The following is a 24,797-nucleotide window of genomic DNA, read 5'->3' on the forward strand; positions in this document are numbered from 1 at the left end:
TGGAACGGATTGCTCAGGAAAATGGTGGAGTTACTATTCCTGGAAGTATTCCAATAATTAGTATATATGGTGCTTAGAAAATTGTTTTAGTGGTGGATGTGGCAGTTCTGGGTTAATGGCTGGACTCTTGGAGGTCTTTTCCAACCTTAATGATTCTTATCTGTGGTGCTGTGTAAGACAGGGCCATAAGGGAAATCCTTTGAGATCACACAGAAAGTCCCCACCTGCCTTCCCCTGGGGGACAGTGGAAGTGCAACAAAAACTTAATGAAGCCAACTTTAAACACTGTCCCCAGCAGAAGAGTCTCTCGAGTTGTCTTAACACAGCTGGGTAACGTTCTGGCATGGACCACTAAGTGAAGTGTTACATGGTGGGGAAACAACCTAGAAGTGGGGCAGAGATGCTTACAGTAGACCAATGCAGCTACGGACATGGGCCTCCTGAGAGGAACTGTATTTTACAGTGTATGAAGAGCAAGTCAAGGCTTTAGGGTAAATGTTTTTGCAGAAGGAAGATCTTATTTCACATTCCTAGGTCCCCTGTGTATTCTCATTTCCTTCTCGGGTACTGCTGCTGCTGTCACACTTCTCAATTCAAGGGGATGTCCACATCAAATATATTCTCTCATACCTTCCATTGTGTCCTAAGTGGATTTTTATGAACTGCTTGGTTCAACACACTCGAACCATCCTGGTGGCAGTGCTTCCAGCAACACCACTGTCATTTGCTGCATGTTTGTTTCTCTCCCTCCCAGCTGTTTGTCATTTATTTATGCACAGAAGTACACAAACATTGCTATGTTTACCTTAAAGCAAGCAATGAAGGAAATACGTCTTGCAATGCAGCAGGAGATAAAGAGATCTCTGGAGAGAACTTCTTTTGGTTCTTTGGTTCCAGACTCCAAGAAGAATCCATCTCCTGGATGCTGTAGCTCTAATGCAGTAAATCCCGCTGTACCTGAGGACTGAAGGATCTTCATTTCAGAATTGTTGCCAATCTTTAAATAACTCATAACTTATTTGGAAATAAACAACCACTTCCTGAAAGACAAGTGGCACAGGAAGTCAGCAGACAATGAGGACACATTTGACAGTTTTGGTGGCGGTGTTATTGTTGGTTGGTTGTTTACTCTGAAAGAAGCAGCATGATGTTGTGTTCTTTACCTGTTGCATAAGCACAAGCGGCTTCATACTCAGGTATATGGGATTTCTATTGTTCAAGTCAAAGCAAAAAATAGATATGTGAAATCAAGTCATCATTTTGTGTCTACCTTGGAAAGAAGGTAAAAAGCGCATGGGAAGAAAATAAAACATATATGGGAGCTTTGTATGAGCATGATCATTTAGGGAAGAGCTTGAGGATCACTGTGAAACTGAGGACTGGAGTGGCTGATACTGCAGATACACTTTCTACCAAGGAAACTGCATTTCTCTGCAGGTGTCTTCTCATTTATGCCAGTAAGTTTAGGAAAGTAATCTCAGTTAGACCTGTGTTTCAGCTTCAACTAGCTGTCTTCCACATGCAACCAAATCTAACATGGGGGCACTCTGATGTTGTCCATACAGTGAGGAACAGAAGGAGTTGCACCTAATCAGCATCTTTTCCCAGGCAACCAGCAACAGGACCAGAGGACAGAGTCTTAAGCTGCACCAGGGGAAGTTTAGGCTAGACCTTAGAAAAAAATTCTTCACAGAGTGAGTAGTTCAGCATTGGAATGGGCTGCTCAGGGAGGTGGTGGGGTCACTGTCCCTGGAGGTGTTTAAAAAATACTGGATGTGGCACTTAGTACCACGGTCTAGTTGATAAGGTGGTGTTAGGTCATAGGTCAAACTTGACAATCTCAAAGGTCTTTTCCAACCTAGTTAATTCTGTGATTCTGTGTACCTGAATCCATGGCATCTGACCAGCAAACCTGAGGGCTACATGCAGCTTTTGAGAACAGCTTTGAGGCATCTAGAAACAGATGCTTTCCAGTGTGATTGACAGGATGTCAACTGTATTAGCAAATCTGTGGCTTTGGTGCCAGCCACCAATTTCAGATGAAATGATAACATGGCAACAGAGCTGAGTGCTGTGGAGAAATTAAGGAGGTTGAAAATCAAAATCTATGCTTCTCTTTTTGTCAGAAAGAGATCATCCATCTAGACTCTCTAACTTTGCTATATTCAGGTTTTTTGCATCGTTACTGCTGTATGCTGCACCTGAAGGAGATGAGGGCGGTGCTTCTCTTTAATGATGCTCTATTTGTTTTCCTCAGAATGAGCACCACTACTTCTGCATATCATTTAAGAGGCCAAAAATTGTATGAATCACAGATCTGGAGTCTTGACTAATTGCTGAACCAGCATGTTAAATGCAGGCAAACATAGCTACTAATGTAGTAGATCTGGATCTGGTGTCCAAAAGGATTGGGACTGCACCACAGTCTGTGAGGTTACTGACAAAGCTGTGGTCAAGCTTCTGGCCAGCCTTCCCTTGTAGAGAGTAGCCCTGATCTTGCTGTTTCATTGCAAGCATGCAAGTTGTCTGCTGCCTTCCTGCTTGGTTTTGATATAGACTGTGCTTGCAGGACTGATGAAACAGCATGGCACCCTGGCAGCTTCTTGAAGGCTCAGCATGTGTTGCTCCTCCTCTTCTACAGATCTAGAGCAAGTTTGAAGGTGTTCTCACCTGTCTGAATTAGTTCTTATTCTTTGCTGTGACCACACAAGTTCTTCAACTCCTTCATCTAGTCCAGGATGTCAAAGAAGCAAGACAAAAATGAGCTGGGAAATGGGGAAGAAAAGGTCACTGGGAAACCATTGCACCAAAGGCTAAAGCATGTGTGTAACACTCAAGGAAATAAAGATCCTTGGGTCTAGATATTGAAGTAGAAAGAGATTTAAATTCAATCCCTGCCTTTGCCTCTAGGCCTACCTACGTGTTTTCTTTGTTGGCAATGTCAGCTTAAGAAGTTCCCACCCCCTCACCACAGATACATGAATGAATTCAAATGAACTTGTCTTACCTGAACTGTTCCTTTTGGCTTTGAAGTGAGGATGAAGGGAGGGCTCCTGTCTTGCCTAGTTCTGTGTTGCTCAGACCCATGGTCTGTTGTGTCTTATCTCAGAAGACTATCAGTAAGTGGAATCATTTATTAATTCAGTTTGACGTGATTCCACAAGCAGATGTAGCTGCACAAATTAGGGCTGATAAACTGAAGCATGTACATTTAAAAAAAAGGGAGTTAGTTAAATGGAAACTTTCTAAGTGCTTTGTTATAAGGAAAACATGGATATATAGATTTTGTCACTTTACCTTCTAATGTCTCAGTGTTGTGGCTGTAAAGTGACATGGGGAATCAGCTTTTACTGTTTCATCCTTTGATTTTACAGCAAGTTCTTACAAGCTAAGGTTAATAATTCTGATATTTCTGCCCCAACAGAAATTAAGCTTGTAAGACACTGATACCCTCATTTGTTGTTGGTTCTTTAGAGTTCAATTTAGCCTTTCCTCTTGAAACTAGGCTATCTCCTTTTTTACATATGCTGCTATTTTGTGTTTGCTTTGCTTTATTTTTAGCAAAATTGCAGCTGGCTCTTAGTTCTGATGCACTGTCTGGTTTCTTCTGGTGAAATTCCAAGAAAGGAAGCCTTGGGGACAGAGAGCTACAGTCCTTCCAGTCTTTGAAGTATTTTTGCATGGATCTCACCCATTCTGCAAGGGAACAGAAGCCTTTTAGTCCAGATCAAAACTTCCAGTACTTCTTTTGCCTCATAGCTTTAGTAAATCTTCTTCATCTGATGGCCTACATAAAAGCAAGCTCTGCCAGAGACATGAATTTTCTTTTCATTTCTCCACTGAGTTTCAAAGGCAGGTAGATGTCTCTTGCTGACCCTGGTTATTGACACCAGGGAGCTGTGAACTCCAAGAGCAAGCACAGAAAGGAATAGTGCTAGAGAAGAGTCTTCCATTGCTATTAAGTTGAAAAAAACCCTGCATGAGTGTCCTCAAATCAACTGTGCAGAGATTTCATCTGTTCCTCAGCCTGTTGGTTTGTGTTTACTACTACCTTGATAACATCTTAAAACTTTGCTTAATGTGGTTTTTCTCATGATCAGCTAATGGACTAAGTGGACTTATAGGGCTCATCTTCTTCAGGGACTGATTTCCATAGGGTCTGCTGTTGTGGTGTAACCCTGTGGTGAATGCATGCAAGGCACCAGGCTCATGTTTGCAGGAGAGTACAAATATACATCACAAGGAATTTTCCATTGCCGAGGACTTTCTCTGCCCTTTCTCTGTTCAGGCTTCATTTCAAAACATTGTTGTCTGCATTGGCCAAAAATACTTTTCCCAAGGGTCAGTCTTTTTTCTCATTAGCGAGGTTTTATTTGATTTGTTGCCTGCTCCACGCATGGTTCAAAGATCAGGAAGGAAATTGCACAGGGCTGAAATAGGCAGGTGCATGCATCAGCAATGGACTGTAGTTGGTGCCATTCATACCTACATGGCCAGCTGGAGGGGCTGGCTGGTTTGCAGAGATTTAGTTAATTCAGTCCTGGGTGGCTTGGTCACCTGGCTGGGACTAGCATTAACACCTGAGGGATGGGCAAGGGCAGCCTGTGCTTGCATGGATTTTTTTATGTGTAGCACAGAACAGCAAGTATTTCAAGATGCTTTGTTTTCTAGGTGTTTAAAGTACTTGGCTCATCTTTCTCCAAGCTTGACTGATTCTGGTTACCAGGTATGTAGATCTTCTGGAAAGCTGTTGGCATCTGTGTTCTGTATTGCTGTTTGGAGGTCAGTTCTTGAAGGTATTTTTTTGTCTTGGAGAGAGCAGGCAGAGCAGGAACTTGGTGTAGATTTTGCTAAGTAAGTGCAAGCAGAATTTCTGTTCTTGACTACTTTTGGCTCCTGCACCAGCACTAGCCCTGCAAAGTCCTTAATACTAGCCTCTGAGAATGAAGGTCTGCAAGATCAGGAGGAAAAAAATATATGGAGCACTTTTCCCATAATAAGAAATAAACCATCCTTCTCCAGCTCTGACTTCATGGCATCGTCTTTGCTATCCTCCTTACCCTTGTCCTTTCCTTCCCATGCTTCAAAGCACAGGGTATGCCTGGTGAAGACTCATCCCTGTCAGGGACCTCCCACGTGCAGATGGAAACGCACACTTTTACAGTTACAACAGATCAACTGGCATGCAATGGCTTAATGAGGAGGTAAGTCAATTAGTCCCCCTTCCACATTAAATTGATTGTCCAGGCCATGGGACTCTGGCTGGCCACCCAATAAATTTCCTGTTCAACAGCTGCCAGAGAGCATCATGCAAACCACCTCTTCCCTCAGAGCAACATGAATGGCTGCATCTTTCCCCCACATCAGCAGCATTGTGGGGACCAAGATTATTGCCTCTCAGTGACTCCTGAACAGACAACCTCAGTTTACAAGTAAAGCAGAGAGGCTGTATTTGATTGCCTTGGAAACACACAATTTTCTTGGCCAAATGACATTCTGTGCAATACTTGTGCACCTCACTGTCTGCAGCTAACAGGTGGGACAATTTGACCTCTGTAAACAATTATTTTGCTGGTGCACAAGAGCACAGCCTGGCTCACTGAGCATTAGTAGCAGTGCAGGATCAGAAGCAAAAGCAGCAAGAATTATTTTACTCTGTCAAGTCATCAGACTTGATACATAGAGGAAATCTGCTGGGCAAGACAACATGATTTAACATACCCAATTTTCTAAGCAAAACTTCACTTAAAACACAAAAAAAAAGGCTGGTCTCTCACTGTCAGGCACAGAAGAGAGGGAAAAAGAAATGAGCCCACTAACAGAGCAAGGCAGAATGAGCCTGTGACTGCACAACTGCTGATGTGGACAGCTGGACAGGCAGCTGTGCAGGATAGCTGTGCAATTTCTATACAGACACGTGCCCACGTAAGTCTAACTGGCACCTATATAAATGTATGGTAACCGTGTCTGTGCATGTGTTGACTTTCATGTGAGTGTATATGAGTGCACACACTCAGACCAGGTGTAGCATGAACATGTTCAACCTGTTCACATGTGGTCAGAGTTGTGGAAGCTGCTGCCATTGCCACTGGCCTACCTGTATGCTCAGGTGCATACACTCCTTTTGTGTGTGTGATCACACCCAGGGTGTGCACTGTGGGAAATGCTTTTCATGGGATGCTGATTCTGGTGAGACCCTTAAGCAGACATTTGCCTGTTTCCTTGACTCCAAGTGTTTTTCCCATTTGCACAAAACTGGAGATAGAAACTTCACTCTATCAATCACAAACCAGCTCAGAGGTACTTTTCTGAAAATACACAATATCTGCAGTTTATTTTTCAGTTTGGTATGGGGGGCAGGGGTTGTTCAAGCACAGACTTTTTTCTTAGACATGCATTCCATGGACATCTCAGGGCAGAGAGTCTCTAGTCCTTCACCAGCCGGTAGATGTGATGCTGGGCACCATGGTCACTAGTTGATACTTCAAAAACATATGCTATGCACAGCAAGGTCTCCTGTGTGTCCCTGTTTGTCACAACCTAGACAGAAAAGAAGAAGAAGCTGAAATGGCAACTGCTATTTCTCTGCTTACATATTCCAACACATTTAACATAAAGTCAGTAATAGACAAAGAACAGAGAAGTGCAGGATTGATACACAGCTTGACCACCACAAGCCCCAGTCTGTGTGCCCACACACCAAAGCACTTTTGCAGCCTCAGAACTAAAATGCAATAAAGAGACAGGGAGGTGAGCAGAGTCCACTGGGAGGAAAAGTCTACTATGACCAAGCAGTGACCACATCAGTGGACGCAGGTCCACCAGGTCCTCTACTTCCCACCCTTGGTGTTGCAGATTTCAGCAGAGGGAAAGTGCTTCACTCATAAAAGCTCTTTTTGCTCTGTTTGTTGGGTATAAGAGGCCCCCTCCTGTGGCACATCCACTCCTGTTCACACATATATCACAGCCACAGTGAATTGTTTCCCTTCATCTGCTCCTGCTTGTCAGTGGTAGACATAGAATGCGAAGATTAGAGAGCATAACTTCTTTTACAGGAGACTTACAGATGTGACTCCATTACACCTCCCATTCCATGCACTGTAGGTGTTGGGGGAAGGACGGCTGCTACACTCATGCATTCTTACAGAAGCTCCTTTTTTCCCATTTTTTCCTACAGCCCCTCAGGACCCTTAGCTTCTCTACAACGTGACTCTGTCAGCAGCATGGTGAAGGAGCAGTGTTGTCCTAGTTTCTGCAGCATGCACTACGTGGCAGAGACAAGAGAAATATTGCACTCAGAACTCCCAGCTCAGCTTCCCTCTCTCTGTCACTGCACAACTTTGCACATTCTTGTCACCTGAGTTTGTGCCATAGCTAAAGTTCTCTCCTGCTGGAGGAGACAGATTTTTATCAGCAGTAGCACCAACTCAGCTGCAGAAGAAAAACATTCCGGCTGGAGTCTTAAACTGTACCACAGCCTAATTGTTCTTGTGAAAACAGGAAGAAAATAGCTGTTTTCAAACTTGCTTATTAATTTTAGCAGTCTGATTTTGGTCTATTCTGCTTTCTTTTCTTACTTCATGATTGGGTTTGCAGTTGGACTCCTTTCTTCTGCAAGATGTGGTGAGTTACACACATCCAGGTGTGGTAAGGCACCAGGCCCTTTTCTGAAAAAATGGGCTCTGAAATCTTGGGAGTGCTAGATCCAGGAAATGTGCAAAGCAAGATAAATGATGCTTGTGGGATTAGGGATATCTAAGCTCATAAAAGGGTGTAGAAAAAAATATTAGACTTGCCTCGAAGTTGGTAGTGGGGACTGAGAGCTACCAACATGCCTTACATTATGCATTTTTCAGCTCCCCGGTGGGGAGTGAGCTCAGGCTGCTGCTCAGGGAGCAGGTGCACCTTCATCTTGCACAGGACTGCAAGGCAGTGTGTGCCAGCATCCACATGGGACATGCCTTCAGTGACAGAAGGTAAGGGAAGGACATGAGATTTCTCAAAACATTAAGCCCCTGAGGAAGTAAAATGATGTTGACAGCTTTTTTTAATAGAATTTATAGGAAGTGCTGGCCTGACTGAGGAATAAAGTGTGCAGAAGGCAGCTTCAGTGTTCCTCAGTATGGATTACAGCACACAGGTCTTCCATCTCTCTGCCTCTGTCCCTTTCATGCTTTTGCTCATCTAGAAGAACTCTCAGCATTTATACTCCTCATTTCTTCCCGATGTTTAAGATTTTAATACAAACATGGAAGAGTTAACTTCTTAATGCCCTGTGAGGTATATTATTAACCCAGTGTTTTACAGCTGATGTATCTGAGCCACAGACCAGTGAAATGAGTTGCCTGCAGTTATCCAACATCCTCAGAGAATGGAATGAAAACCCCTTTGATTTCCATTCTTTCATACAGCCACCAGCACCTCTTCTACTTACCCAGCCTCAAGTTCTCTGGGCGAGGATCTCTGACGCCTCTTACAGAGGCAAACACAGAATTCAGTCCATTAGAAAAATCCACCTTTTAAGCTGTCTGCCCTCTTCCCAAGTTTAGGTTGCATCTGAGCCTGGAAAGGCTCCCAGTATAACAAAACACTAATGCAGATCTAACTGCCGTAGCCTTGTAAAATCCTTACCTACCTAGAGGTTGCAGTGATTCAGGTGGTGACACAGAGCTTCCCCACACCATGCCCCTTCCTTTGCATGTCTCCATTTTCTTTACAGGTCCAGGATGGTTCTGAAGACACTGCTTCTCCCCCTCCCCCCATCTGGTCAGCGAAGAACTCTTTGCACAGAAAAATTCTATAGCCACTCAACAGTGCCCTCGTGGTTTTTTTACCTTGCAAAAAAAGGGCCAGGGCACAGAAAGGACCTCAACATTTGTGAAATACTGGAATGAGCATTTCCTTCACTGACTTTTTCATCATTCCCCTTCCTTGGTCTCTCTGCCTTCTGAGCTCTCCCTTTATTTTTCTTTTTATCTCTCTCTTAGCCCAGGTCTCTCACATTCTTTTGCTGCTCCTCTGCATGAGTTACTATCTGTAGAGCTCCATAAATGGTCTTGAAGTGCAATACACATGAAAGACACTAAGTTCAGTTAGATGCTGAGCTAAAAAAGGAAATCTGCTTTGACTCTCAACACTGAACTCCTGCATGGTGCTTACTTGTTGCCAAGTTGCACCAAAAACAGTTGAAGTTCCCACCTGTAAGATAGTGAAGTTCTCCAGCACACTGTTCATCATGTACTTCTCGGGAAGGTGCTTGAGTTTGTGGATGAAGTTGATCATGTATTCGCAGAGAGGGGAGCGGTGGATGCGGTAGGAGTAGTGTCCGTTCTCATAGCGCGCATACTCTGTCTGCAATGCAAAACACAGAAGGGGCACGTGGGGCTACGCTGTCACACCAGTGACGCTAAGCACAGAAAGGGACTCAGAACAGGAAAATTACAGTGGCACTTTCAAGTAATTTTACTAACAGTGACCACAGTGCTTTGCACCAAAGTCAGTCCCTTTGAGCCCTCCAATTTCTTTGGCTTGATTTCTTTTTTTTTTCTTTAGAACAGTGGGTTCCAGCTTATGAGCAGCAAACTCTCAGGGCACTGTGAAAGGTAACTAAGAGCAACAGACCAATTGTCACCTACACTACAGTCTGCATCCCTACTAGAAAAATATTAGGTGTGAATAAACTGAAAAAGGTAGTAACTGCTGTTTTAGCAAGACCAGGAAGTAATGATAGTAATAGTATGCTCAGGATGCTTTACAGCTAAAAAAGACGAAAGCCTTCTGGTACCTGTGCTAGAGATCATAGAGATCTGCTCCCCTTTAGGAGAGGGTCTGGCCAACGATACACAGAGGGATTTTCTTGTTTACATTCACACCTTAGCTCCTGTATATTTTATCTGTCTTTGAAGAGAAACTGAGGCCATATTCTATGATTTCACAGCAGACCCTTAAATGCCTGTAACATCCTTTCACCCCAGAAGCTCAGTCTTCTTTCCTGTGAACCAAGACACTTTCCTTTGGCCTCTCTGTCCCACCTGCAAATACTTAACTGGACTTTAGGAACGCCTATTGTGTGACTGGAGATGGGTCTTGGGGAAGGATGCACCTTGAACTGACTGCTGACACAAGAACAGCTGGTGTTCTGCACCAGCATCTCAAGGCTCCTTGAGAAACGGGGCAGCAGGAGGCATGTCAAAGCAGCTCTCTTAGCAGCTGAATGCGGCATCAAAACTAATTTCTTCAATGCCAGTTATATACATGATTTTGCAGTTCCCCTGTTGCTCAAGCTGTCAGTGTACAAGCTCTAGGTCATATAAAACTGTAAGACCATAAATCATTACAGTCAAATAATGGCTATAGTCTATAAACGATCTGTTCAAAAACACAGACGAGAGTGAGGTGTTGCTTATATGTTTTCACTTTTCTGGACTACAAAACAAGGGGTCTATGTTTCCTAGCTTTCCTTTGTTTCCCAAAAAGCCCCAGAGAATCACCAGAGCTAAGAGTCTTATGTATTTACATCTCCTCAGAAACTGAGATAGAAGGGAAAAGCAGCAAACACTACCAGATCTTCAGTGAAGTCCTGAGACAGGGCCATGTTGCAGGCTCAGTGATCTTACACCTGGCATGTCTCAGAAATAATCTGTGGCATCCGTCTCCCTGACAAGAAGCATGAAATATATTTTGCCTTGAGATACAAAAGCAGGATGCAAATACTTGAAGTGAGAAAACAGCAGCCAGAGAGAACCTTGCACCCAGGTGTCTTCTCCTTACCTCTACTTTCTCTACCACCTGCTTTCCAAAGGAACACACTTTGGTGGAACAGGTAATGACCATGTTTTCTGGGCTCTCGTATTGGCTGGAAACGCCATAGAAAGATCTGGATTCATCTTCAATATTGGTATTCAAGTCAGCCTGCCAAAAAAAAAAAAGAAAAAAAATTTAGATGGTTATCAACAGATGGTTGTGGCATTTTCTCACCACTACCTTGTGTAGCCAAGATAGTAAAGTATTGGAGTGTCCCAAGCTCCTTAAGCAGACCAGTGTGCATTGAGCAAGCGAGAGAAATCTGAAGAGTGTTGAATAAAATCCCATTTCCACTTCAGAAAATGGTGGTGTGGATTTGCATACACATTGGGGAAATCTGGTGGAAGATCCTCCTAACATTAAAAACATATGATACAGCTTGGAGGTACTCACAAAGCATGTGGAGAGCTGACTGCAGAGACAGAGCAGTGCAACAGACAGGCTAGACTGGGCTGACTCACCAAGGAAGGAAAATAATGGTAAAGCAACAGTAATAAAGTTGGTAAGGGAAAACAGACAGCAGGGAAAAGGAACGTGTGAGTACACACACACATCAGGCTCCAGTACTATGATATTACAACTGTAAACAGACAGGATGCAACATAAGGAATGTAGATTACCGATGGATCCAGCCCAGTTACACCTGAATTCAAACCCATCTCCATTAGCAGCCACAGTTTTCAAATGTGAGTGCCTAAGGCTGGCCAACCAAAGCTTCCGGTTGGGACTTAACTCCTAAAAATCCTGGCTCTCTGAAGCTTCCACCAGGGGTCATTCCAACCACAGTTATGAACCAAGTGGCGGTTCCCTTAAGCTCTGGAAACACTACGGGAGTGTGGGAAGTCCCAGCTCAGCTTCCTCCCCTTCAAAACCGAAAGGGCAGAGCTTCTCTGTGCTCCACAAGCCCAGGTGCTAATTTAACTCAGCATAAAAGCAAGGATCGGTTCCCATAGGCCGCTCCAGAGCATTTTATTCTTCCAGCTGAACCAAGGGAAAGAGGAAACTGAAGAAAGAGTGTTCCTGCTACAGTGGATACACTGTGAATAGGACAGCATTAAATGCCATTCTAGCAGGGTTTTCTTAACCAGTGTCAGTGAAGAGTTTTTATTTGAGATCTAGAGCAGCACTAAGGACAAGCAATGCTAGCTTTGGAACTAGACCACCACAATAATGAATACCTCTCTTTCTTTGCCATGCAAAATACCTGTCTCTTCTCTGCCATGAGATAATAAATACTGTTAGCTTAGCAGTCTTAAGGAGCAATTTCACAAAAGGATTAGGTCAGTCTAGAAAGTGCCAGTCAAGTTTTCTCCCCATCTGTAGACACATGAGCTTGCTGCTGCCTTTGTGCCACCACATAAGATGAGGGCACAAAGATTGCCTGTTTTCATAGCAATGCATGCTTGGGGTTGGCTTGAGTCTCTTGAGAAACCGCACCTCAGAGTTGTAGTTTGATGATGCCAGGCTGGTCCTGACCCCAAGAGAGAGCAGTCTCACTCTTCCAGAGCAGTTTGTGCTTCCCCATTCCTGCTGTACTGACACATTTCTGTAGCTGTATCACAAGGCTCACTGAGGAATTGCTCAGCTAGTTCTCAGTGGGATCAGTTCCCTGGCCTGATTCAGAAACACCTGTGTGTGTTCAAACAAAGAACGTGTGTTGGGAGGATGGGCAGCAACAGGGAAAGCAGAAGGCAGGACAGCTTCTTCTAGTGAATTATTATGGTCATGCTGAAGACCTTGATATTAAATAACTGTAGTTATGCAGCTACTTTCTTTGTACCACAAATGTACATGAATTAGATAGTAGCAGTTACTCTGTTCTGGTTTAGGTTTTTATTGAATTACTGTATTGTAATACTGTACTTTAATACTGTAATACTCACTTCCATGTCAATGCAACTAACTCTATTATTTCACCCACACTCCAACTGTCTGAATAAAGATTAATTTCTTCCCTTCTCCAAAGAGGAACTAGACCAGGAGTCCTTCACAATATTTTTCATCTGTTTCCCTTGGGAGTGATAAACACAATGTATGGACTTGATTCCGCTCTTCCAAAGAAATTGTCCCACTGAGTCAAAAAGAACAAAGGGTCAAGGCTACAGAGGCTTGGTCAGGCCACTGCTACATAAACATAGCAGAGGCTCTCACTGCAGAACCAGACAACCATTTTCAGGGTCTCACTAGTAAAGTTAAGGTTACATTCTGCTAAAGACTGACTGGTAAAATAAAAAAATAAATGCCATCAATATGAGGCAAAGCAGTAAGGTGCTAGTTCCACTTCATGAGAAAAGCTTCACTAGCCCTAAGAAGCCACTCTAGGTGTGCCCACAATTTGACAAGCCTCCCATCAGAAGGCCAGACTAGAATTTCACAGCCAGTCAACATCTAATTAATCAACATTAATGGCAAAACTATGGTAATACTGTTTGAATTAAGGAGTCATTGTCATTCACTGACATTATGTACAAGGTTCCTGGAAGCCTTGTTGCAGTGGAGCAGTGGGATCATGTTGGAACTCCCTCACATTTACACTGCACTTTTTATTCTAAAGCTTGTCCCATATTATGGGCTAGGACAGTCAGACATGGAGTGATCAGTCACCAAGAGCTGTGTACCCACCTCCTGTCACCTCTGCAGATCTCATAACCATACATACATGGAATTTCAGCAACTTCAGGGCTTGCTGAGGGCTTCAGTTCATGTTTGCAGGAGAATGGAGCTGGAGAACCCCAGACTGTGCTGGCCTTACATTTACAGCTTACTCACTTATTTACGGCTGCTGGTTCCCACCTTCTCAAGGAAGGCACTGCCCCCATTCCAGAGGTTATATAACACACACATATCTGCTCTTAACTATTTGCAACCTGGTTTACTCATGTGAACTGAAAGTAGCAATGGTGTACATGAATACAAGACCAAGGAACGACTCAGCCGTAGAACTCCAGACTCCTAGCTTTTCCTGCTGTGGAGATGATTACCTCCTGAAGGGAGACAAGGCAGAAAACTGAGGAAGAACACTGCAAGCTGACACAGCCAAATTAACTTCTAAATGTCAACTGGACACTAGGGTAATTCATGAAAGGATGCAGTTAAACTTCTCAGTATTGCATGAGGACAAGACCATAATGACCAAAAGAGCTACTGCATCTAGCTTAACACCTAAAACCACTATGGCCTACATGCCTAGATTCCTATGAGCTCCTCACAACACCTAGACCATCAGGACTACATTGCTTCTCTAAAGAAAGCATTGTGTCACAGCACACCCAGGGCTGGAGCGAGCACCCGAGTTGAGCAGAGACAGGTCTGACTTGCTGTGTCCAGTACATTCCACCCTTAAAAGAAGCAAGGCAATAATAGTGACTACGATTCAAAGGAAAATCATCTTCCCAGAACTCCATCAACCAGGAGGGCTAATCTTCACTTTATAGTCTGGGAATCCATGGAATTTTTTAATATGTAACTGGATGTGACTAGAACCTAGGTGCCTCAACTCCTGTTTGGCAAATGCCCTAGTATGTCCAACGTTCCTTACCCCAACCTAGGCAGCCAAAGGAGACATAGGCAGGATTTAGGAAAGCCACACTGAGTGGGCTGAGCTGCTCCTACTTGCCACTGCTAGAACAGGGTGGGACTGCGGGGGCAGCAGCAGCATTCAGACTGTTGGGTGGTGTCCAGCATTCAAACAGCTGTTCTCAGTCTCTTTTACAGACAAAGGTAGAAGATCAAATAAATGAGGCATATTACAAGCTAAATCCAAGTTATGAGCCACCAACTGGACCATATTACTTTATCTGACAAAGTCAGGGTTCTTGCTTTCTGTCCAAGAAGTTCCAGATGCAAAAACCTGTGCACACTCTGGCATAGCAGCAATCTGATGTATCTGGGATGTGTTCAACTCCCTGGCGCAAACTCAGCACAGACGACATCCAAAGCTTGCCTGATGACTTCCAAACATGCTGAAACTACAATCACTGAGATATCTGTGATCCACATACAGCATGCAAGAGTGAATCTACCTGCTTTGGGAGAAACATCTGAGATTCCCTCCTTTCCAGAGAAGTAAGCAGAATGTTTAGTAACCTACAAGACAAGATTTCTAGATAGAAGAGATGGGATTTGTTCCAGAAAGAGCATAGTACCCCTCCACAAGTTAATATGCTCCTCTCTCCCTTCCATCTCTGAAAAAGATTCTTTGGAAATTCCTCAGCAATTCAGTCTTTCAATCTGCTTTTTGCTGTCAATAATCTCTTTACTGTTGAACACTGTGGGGAACAACTTTGGTGAAAGAGGTACCACTGGCAGAGTCCCCTTACATAAGGCAGCAACTAGAGGCGGTGCTGGTGATGGCACATGAAACTAATGTGTGCAAAAATCATAAAATTCTCTGTTTCTAACTTGTTTGCTGCCTCATAAGGAGTACCAAGAACAGACTGGACATAGGGACCAAATTGCCATTCCTTGCTCTCCAGGCAGTTTCTGCCAGGTCGGGATTGAAGGCATCCAGTGGGCAAGGCAGGGTGCTGAGGGCAATTTGCACTGCTGCTGTTTTGACTGCATTTGCTTGTGACAGGAGAGAAGCCAAGTGCAGGAACAGCAGTTTCCAGCCCACCCCTATCAAAATATACTTTTCCCACAAAAGTATATTTCATTTAGCGGAAAGAAAATGCTCAGTGATTTAAGTGCCTATCACCAAGAAGAAATCACTACATACATTCTTCACAGGCAGGACAGGGCTCCCAAGAAATTCCCCTGATTCATGTCTCTACAGATGGCTGCTCTCTGCAAAGTACTACCTGTCCTGGATTCCTGGTTTGTCATTTTCCTTCTGTCTTCCATCCAGAGTCTCACAACTTCTGAAAACTCCAAGATGCAAGTGCACCATTCCACTAACATGCAAAGCCCTGAGAACGCCTCTTCCCCAAACTATTAATAACGATCCATACAGGAGGAGTTCACAGGGAGAAGCAAGGAACAGGTGGCAGAGATAATATTAGCCTGGAAAAGAGCAGGGCTGCCACTGCCCATGTGTTGGGAGGCTGATGTCTCACATTCATTGTTGTGTGCTAGAATGCACTTGGAGCACAGAGAAATGTCACACAGATGTCATACACAACTTGCCAACCCAAGTCCAAAAATCAGTTCATTGTACCAAATTCCCAATGCCAAAATCAAGGAAGAATTGCAAACACTGCAACACTGCTTATGTTTCAAACTCATCAACTTTTACCTCTTAGCTACATATAGAGGTATAAACAATTTAAAGCACCTTTGAACAAATGTGGACATCTCTATCTCAGTCATACTGGATCCTCAGTGCTGCCAGTGATGTCAAGAAACCCCAAGCCCGGTGTTTAGAATTAGGCTTCTGGTGCACAACGGATCATCTGGTATATTCAACGCTTACTGTACCAATGGCAGGTTCATGCCTCGGGTTCTTCAAGCCTAAGATTGCATATATCCAACTCCAGCTTATTCATTCCTTGTTTTTTTTAAAGTCTTTGTCACCTGCAACCACAATTTCAATTCAGAACCTCTGAAAAATCAATCATATCCTCATGTCTCAAAACATCCCTTCAGGTATTTAATTCTACTCACCATTTTATCCTAAAATGATGCTATAAATTCAAGTGTAGTAACTGCTTTATCCAATATATCTTTGAACATCAACAGTATATTTGTATAACTGTCCAGAGCTATCAGGCAGCAAAATGAAAAAGCACCCTAGCACATACCGCTACAAAACCATAAAAATGCAGAGGGATATAAAAATTTCTGCTGAAATCTGGTTTTCTTCCTTTTTTGGTGCTAATCATATTGCCTTATCTGTGAAAAGTGTTTGTTTACTTATTTGCTTCTAGTAAGTCTTAGAAGCTTCCAGTTAACAAATTACTTGGCCTGTAAACTTTGCCTATTTCTAAGTGACAACCTGTAATGCTACCAATAAAACCTGATGTTAAACCCAACAAGGCAAGGGTACCATAAAAAGAAACAGAATGTCAAAATATTAAACCAAGCCCAGAAATATTTCTGTCCTTGTAAGTATAGAGTTGCAGAGCCCCACAAAATCATGTACACACTGGAATAAAGATGTTCCAAATCCTATGTCACATCTCTTAAAAATAAAGCCAAATTCCAGTGAGTTGATACCCTCTGAACACAAGATACCTTACATGGGAACAGAAAGAGCCCAACTTGATGACATGCCACCATCTAAATCTTTCAAAACCCTGACAGAGGTTGGTCTGACATGGTGCATAGGCCACATTAATACTTCTGATATTAAAAGCCAAATTATCACAATTGCCAAACCGAACCACAAAAGCAGAAAAGCACAATTTTGTCAATTTTGATAAATAAAATCACAGTTGCACCAGATCACAATTTCATGATGATTTCTCTCTCTTCAAGTCAAGGAGTTCAAAGTGTTTTATTCTCTCTATGTAACATCTCCCTCTAAGCTCTTCCTTTTGGTTCTTGAAACCTCCAAAGCACAAAAGGCAATCGCTACCTTTCAAAGGGTGCCCTGTCAAAGGATACACTTCTCAGCAAGGTGCTGTTGTCTCTCTGAGCCAGAATCGAGCTAGTCTTCCACCTTTTGTTTTCAGCACCCCAGGCAAGCTTTGTTGTACTTACTTTGCCAGGAGCTAATCCCATGAAGCACCCAGATCAGTAGCATGGAGACTGCAGGTAGTAAAATTACATGTCCCCAAAAATCACCAGCAAGCAACACTCTAGGCACAGGCACTTGAGCAGCAGACTCCCAGCCAGCATTCTCCAACTCATTTCTGGAAAGGCTAGGCTTGGGACAGCTGGGAAGTTGCATCTCAAGGCACTTAACTCTTCCTTCTGAAAGCACCAGTCAGAAGGCTTTCTAGTGCCAGTTTGTATGAAGAGAACGAGATAAAAAAGCTCATTTCTCATCATCTCACTCTGACCTGAGGTTGAATTACGTGGTAAACTCAAGGTGAAATGCTCCAAATCCCATTACACATTCCCTCAGCCATCTAGTGTACAACTGCCCTGAGCTACTGTTATTTTTAATTTTGTAATACTTATGATTGTATCGATCACCAAAGCTATTTTGTTTGTACCTTGAAGCACAATGGCGCCATTTTTTCAAATTTCAGCTAAATCACGAAAATCCAAATTGAGTGAGTAGGCTTCTGCCGGGCTGATTTCTGCCAATTTACCAGAAGTCATTTCAGTAATATATTATCATCATAATCCAATTTCATTATATATTTCTCTTATCTTTTGCTCTGCCAGCAGTAAATATGCATCTATAAATTATTAGTACTTGGATAACACAAAATGCAACTACAGAGAGAGGAGAAGAGATGGAAAAGTATTGCTTCTGACTGAGGAGTTACATAACACTGAGAGAAGTGAATGCATAAGAGTATGCAGAGAATAATTTCCCCTGCGTTCTTTACTTATGCATAAATGAAAATTCTAGAAGGCCCAAGTCACCAATAGCAAATCTTCAGACAGTAGTCAAGAACAACTCTACAGATGGACAATGTGAAAGATACATCTTGCTGCAGACAGAAAGCATGCCTTGTGGGGTCAAGGGAAGATCTCCAGTGACAGTCATGGCTGTATTAAGTTGCCTACACAGGCTAAAATTTGTTGGGAGGCAGCAGTTTTCTAACAGCTAGCGAGGTCACAGCTTTTAAAGTGAGAAACTTCATAGCAAAAGGGTACCCTCTAAAGGGCCCTTCCCTTACCCAGAATTTGACAAGGAAGAAGGCATTAGCTGGCCCCCTTTCAAAGAGCTCCTTCAGGCCCCCTTTTTTCTCAGGGAACTTGTCATAGATCTGCCGGATATCCACTGCCTCGAGGTAGGGGTCATTGTAGCTGGGGCTTGACTGCCCAATGTGCACAAACAGGTGTTTGTTATACTGCAAGAAGAAGAAAAACATGGAATTAGGAAATTGTTCAATACCATTCAGTACATACTGAACATTCATTGTCCTTCACAGAAGACTACCGGAAGTCAATGAAGATTTGATAGCATTTTCTAAAAGAGCAGAAGAAATCAGCAGAAATATCTGCTAATACCAGCTCATGCTGTTCTTTCCTTCTTATCAATACACCCATGCTTCTTCCTTCTCTGAAACACTATTGTTGGGTTTTTTTCTTCCTATATTCACTCCTAAGCCATTGCCTCATGCTGCTGCTATACAGTCTGAAATAACCTGAGACACAGAGTGTTACCTGCGACGGATCACTCAGTCAAACATCAATGCTCTTGTCCTATGAAGAGCCTAAAATCCCACAGCAAGGTACCAGCCAAATAACACTATCTTTTTTGAACTTTCCTATCTCAGCCCATCACCTGAGCACATCTCAAGATGCAGAATCACAAGGTTTAGTGAGACAGGCTAATCTTACTACTTCCACTTTATAGGTGGCACCATGGAAACACAGTGATGCAAATTCATCCCAGTTGCCCCAAATTTCAAGTTCTCATCACACCAGAGAAACACATGGCTTTATGTGATCTTAGCAACATCTGATTTTGGGTTCTATATTGGACTCTATCTTACAAGGCTGGAGAGAACAACCAGAATAGCCTGGCATGGGTTTATGACCTCAGTGCCTTGGGCTCTGATGTATGAATGTCCATGATCCTGGACAGGGAGGCCAGAAGCACCTTGCACAGAGATGGATCTACCACTATTTATCCTCTAAGAGGAGGATATCTGGTGTTTCCCAAAGAGGCCTTTCTGTTCTCTGAAGAGTAATGAAGCAAGTATTTCATACTCAGAGAGTAGTATAACATATCCATGATGAACAGGAGCTGTCTGAAGATGCAAAATTAATGAGGGGTTGGAAGCAAGGTGTGTTTCTTACTGTGTCTTGGTCTTGTTGTTGTTCCAAGAATGCAGAGAACTCTAACATCCAAAGTTTGGAGCTAGCAACCCTTCGTCCTTGCCAAGCTGGTGCTGATGGGGAAGGTGAGAGGCCAGTAGGAGACTCAAACCCTAAGCACACAGGATTTATATAACAATAATTAAGGAAAAAATGGCAATTACTTTTCAGTAGAGCACCTGCTATCAAAGCTGACTCATTACATTTTCTTATGGCTTCATTCATCAAACAAAAATATCATTCACAAGGTCCCCAGTCTACCTGTGCTCTAAATGGTTTTCAGTCACCCTCTGCTCAGACAGCACTGTCAGGGTAGGTCATGATGTAAAAGACAAACTACCCGGGTTTGACACCAGAGAAAATGTGTTCAGCAATTTTAAAAGGACTCAGATGGAGCCCTAAAGGAGCAGTGAAATGAACTGTTTAGTATCAGAATGAGGTGTCACCATTACCTTCACAAAATGGGAAAGCTGAGATGGAAAAGACATTTGTTATTCAAATTACTCAGAAATTAGGAAGGCAATCATGTTATGACAGAGGACACAGTGGAAGACCAGTAGAGATATGTAACTTTGGTTTTTTGCTGAGCCAGGAGAAAAAACAAACCCAACACAACCAATATAAACAGAAAGAAAAGTTTTGTAAAAACAAAATTAAAAAGCTTCAGCTCTCTCAGTAAAAGAATGGAAAGAGATACTAAGAGGAAATAATTAAAATATTAATTTTTGGCTCACTGAAATGTTTCAATAGGTAATTTTCTTTCAATTTACTTTCAAGATTTCTAGTGTTGGCCAATTTTGAAGTTGAAATACAATTTCAAAGGAAGGAGCTACATTTCCTTACCTACCTGGTAATGGAAGCGGAGGCTGTACAGCATAAGGTTGTTGAGAAAATGGTTTCACGCTACAGAATTACACAAAAAAGGGTAGTTAATAAAAAACCAACCAGACAAAAAAATATTCTTCACCAACTGTCTGCACAGATTAGATCAAGCATTTCTCCTTGGGGACAAAGTGTCTTTTGGAAATCTGTCCCCAAGGAGAAATGCTTGATCTAATCTGTGTCTTTTGGAAATTATCTTTCTGTGTGGGCAAAAGAGGGTCATGGGGGAAAAACTCAGAAAGCAGTAAGGGGACAGGGCTGGACAGATTAAAATTTCCCTGCAGGTGTTCAGCAGGTCCTCCCTCCAGATTTGTTTTTCTGAGATCCCTATCAGCCTCTTAATACACTGGTGCCCATTTACTTATCCTTTCCTTCCAACTACAAGTAGTTTTATATCTCTGCAAGTGGATATAGGTCTGGGCTGGATGCCTCTCAGACATTTAGGCCCAAATTCAGAGACATTCAACACCCACAAGTGAACACAGCTTTCAGGAGAGCTCAGCTTTATTTTAACACTACTGTAAGAAAAACGAAGATCTTAGCATTTCATAGATCTTGCAATAGCTAATGGTGCTCCTTGGGCAGCAGAGGAAGCAGCAGAAGCACCTGCTTTGGATGCTCACATGAAAGAATACTTACTCCTGGGAAGATCCAGCTTGGCCTGGCAATGGTCCTTGCCAAAACTGAAAGAAAACAACACATAGACAAAAGTCACCACTCTTAAGATAGAGATGAAAGGCAAGGCTTGCTCTTTTTTGAGGAAACAAATTGCAAGCTCACAGACCTTCAAAGATGTGAATGAGTTATCTCTTCTTTCTACATTCCAGGTTTCATTCTTGTGGAGCTGCTGACTGGTCTTTTTTTTTTTTTTCATTCTATACACTACTACTACTCACATGCAAGAAACTGACCCAAAAGTGATCTCTGATGTGAAATATTATGCATGCACCTTGTGGCTCCATCTCCAAAGCTTTTACGATGCTCACTCTCTTGGATGGACCATTTTCCCCAGGAAAGTTCCATAGGAGTTATTATGGCAAAAATCAATGCTCAGCAAATGCTCACTAGGCTCAGCTCATAGGTATGGGGGATGCTGACAGACCTTATTTGTGAAGGATTTCATGTAAGGGCCATCTGATCTAAGTGCTGAGAATGAGCTCAGGAATTATGAGAAAGGGTCAGGATAGCCCAAACAGATTTATTCCAACAAGATGCTGGACTAAGAAAGTGATACTGATTGTTTTCTCTCTTGTATCATTAAAAAAATATACATAGTGAAACTATTGTTTTACATCAGTGTGAGCAAAGAATAGGACAACACTGTTGAAGCCATACGACAGAATTATTCTACAGAGTCAATGCCTTTTGGCCCATTCTGTCTCAGTTCTCAGGATTTTCCTGAGCAGGTCCCAACATCTTTTCAAATACTCTCAAAACTCCACCAAGACACTGATCCACTCACCCCAGAAACAGCAGGGTAGGCTGGTCGCGGGAGACCAGGCAAGGCCATTTTACTGTGGAAGGCAGTTGCAGAGATAATCTGGGCAGATGACATTGTAGCCATACTCTGCATGGCTTTATCTTTAGCTGCCTGATCCTATGAGTAAGAGCAGAAAGAGAAAACACAGGATTATTATAATGATTAACCAGTTGGCAGCTCTAATGCTGTACAACCAGGATTCTCATCAGCTTCTCTGTAGGGAACAAGCATCTCTGAAAACCTGGGCAGCAAATTCACCAGTAACTGTGGTGAGAACTCTTCGAGGCTGTAAGGCTGTCACTCATTACTATAGCTTCAGATGTGATTAATCATCCTTTCTGAAATGCTGGTTTAAAGACTGCTAAACATTTATCCTTTCTGTCTGAGGGCTTTCAACCACACAGCTGAAAAGTTTTGTTATGGAAAGTACACCCCTAGTTGATTCTTGTGTTTTAATAATTGGTAAGAATATTCAATGGGAAAGACTCTTCATTATAAAAAAAAAATCCTCTGAGGAAAAGGTCACAAAAAGGAGATTGTCATCATCACTGCAAAAAAGACTATCTCAATTTGGGATTGCATTAGTCTCAGGTAGAGTTGATAATTTTATTCCCATCTCCAGAGAAACATGAAACCTTAGTAATCTCCAGGGCACATATGCAGGGACATCCCTTTCTGTATTTTAACAGGACTGTAGATTTACACACATTTTTACAGGCAATGACAGTGCCATAATTAGTGGGTCTGAGGTACGCATAAAACAAACTGCATTCTTCACTTCTTCTTTCAAGGAATAAATAGACAAACAGAAACACTTCCCCACATTCTGCCTTTCTTCCTACATCCCCTACAATCAATCTTCATCCTTCAGACATTCCACATTTATCTGTGTCATTATAATTACCACAGAAAACACACAGATTAATTCATAGCTTGAAGAAACTGCTGAAAGAGTTACCTTCTTCAGGAATTCTCACTTCCCACTTGCATTCATTGAACTGCAGTAAGTTGTCACCCTTGGGCTTCCATTCTTTCCAACCCCTCCAATTTATCTAAGGTTTTCTAAAGTTCAAAGCCCAAATATCCTAATGTATCTAACCATAAAAAAAAAAAAAAAAAAAGTGGAGGAGGCATACGAAAAAAATCTCAAAAATAAATGCTAATGTTCAAGTGGAATGATCAGTAGAAATGGGCAAAACTTGTACATCTTTTTTAGAGCTGTGTCTCCTGTTAGTACCATTCAAGTGACTGGAAGGGAAACATTTTAAATGCTGAGAAAGTTGATAATATTCTCCAAAGCTATGGAAAACTTTTTCAGAATCCAGTTTAAATGATGCCTTAGAGAATAACTGAAGGATTACCTACTTTTTTTAAGGGAAATTATTATTTTCTGTTGTTTCCTTAATATACGTAAGGACTATTTCCCATGTGCCATTGCAGAAAAGGATTTTTTTCCTTCCCTTATCTTCTCACTGGAAAAATTGTATTTGTCTACCTGAGTTCATACATGAGTTTATGGGGAAGATGCATTTACTTGTGGAGGTATTAGAAGTTAAAAGAAAACGTAAAATAATTAAGGAAGGAAATTATTTTACCTATTAACCTCTGCTGTGTTTCTGTTTTGTTTAAATGCTTGACAGACTGCTGGAAAGAGCATGTTTTTAGAAAATACATCTCCTTTCTGTTTCAGCCAACAGTTCTGTACTCATTTCAAGTGTTTTCCAGTACAAATAAAAAAGAAGGAAAAAAAAAAAGGAGCAATAAAAACTTTCACCAAACATTTGCAATGTTTACATTTTCTTTTATTATTCTTAAAACACATAATAATGATGATGGTGATTGTGATGGCGATGATAATACTACCATTTCCCACTTTTTTCCTTAGTGCACATGACATCTATTAGCCACCCAGGGCATGGAAAAACTACTGACTTTTGGGAACAGTTTTCTTCAGGCTTTACCCTATTTCCCACCTCTATCTGTTGTAGACACAGTGCACACTTAAAGAAGTTTAAAGCTTTTAAAAAAACAGTTTGTGTGGAGATGGAAGCATTGCAGTGACTGCTCTGAAAAATCATCATGTAGCTGCTCTGATCTCTAAGATATAAATATGAAAACATGTACTTTCATGGAAAATGAACAGTGACAGGAGAACACACAGCTGGCAGCAGGACCTTGGAAGAAGGGCAGCAGTTTCTGTGGTTTCATTTCCTTGCTCTATGGAAATGGCCAGCAAAAGCAAACAAGTAAATGAGTTGAATCAGTGCTCCCGACTTGCCACTGCAGGCGGAAAGGAACAGCCTGGTCCTGGGGAAGGGCTCTCTGCAGGCAGCTGGGCAGAGCTCACAGCATGGCCTGGGTGGTGTAAAAGGACAGCAGCCAATGGCTCCATGGAGCTCCCCAAGACACCTTCATTCCCTGAGAACAAAACCAGCCAGCTCCTGTGAGCTAAGTGGAAACAGGCTCGGCTGACTGGCTTTTCAATCATGCCCAACCCCAGAGCTGTGACACACGAGGAACAGAATCAAGGTTACAGATGTAAGCAGCAGTGAAGCTTTTAACACCCCGGGCAGTTGTTGTTTCCTGCTCGCTCTAACTTGCCTCTCCAGCAGGCCTGCACCTGAATTGACCACTTAACAGCACCACAGGTTTCAAGCTTAGGCAGCCCTACCTGGGTGCACTGAATTAGATAGTTGTAATTTGTGCCTCCTTCTCTTTATCAGAGCAACTGGAAATACAACAGGCTAATAAA

At 42.5% G+C, this 24,797-nt stretch overlaps 1 protein-coding gene across 5 annotated transcripts in view; it reads right to left on the reverse strand.

Moving 5' to 3' along the window:
* Nucleotides 1-6,301: 6,301 nt before the first annotated feature.
* Nucleotides 6,302-24,797, reverse strand: part of TEAD4 (TEA domain transcription factor 4) — a 51,379-nt gene continuing 32,883 nt past the window's right edge. For all 5 annotated transcript variants that reach the window (XM_082279235.1, XM_082279234.1, XM_082279232.1 and 2 more), the window contains 8 exons: nt 22,028-22,162; nt 21,205-21,248; nt 20,531-20,586; nt 19,666-19,796; nt 18,537-18,710; nt 10,771-10,911; nt 9,199-9,351; nt 6,302-6,540 (listed from right to left, as the gene is read on the reverse strand). In XM_082279235.1, the coding sequence (XP_082135361.1) occupies nt 6,427-6,540; nt 9,199-9,351; nt 10,771-10,911; nt 18,537-18,710; nt 19,666-19,796; nt 20,531-20,586; nt 21,205-21,248; nt 22,028-22,162 (948 nt within the window). In that variant the 3' untranslated portion in view covers nt 6,302-6,426. The remainder of the gene's footprint in view (nt 6,541-9,198; nt 9,352-10,770; nt 10,912-18,536; nt 18,711-19,665; nt 19,797-20,530; nt 20,587-21,204; nt 21,249-22,027; nt 22,163-24,797) is intronic.

This window comes from Coloeus monedula (assembly GCF_965178545.1).
Source record: "Coloeus monedula genome assembly, chromosome: 3".
Taxonomy (NCBI): domain Eukaryota; kingdom Metazoa; phylum Chordata; class Aves; order Passeriformes; family Corvidae; genus Coloeus; species Coloeus monedula.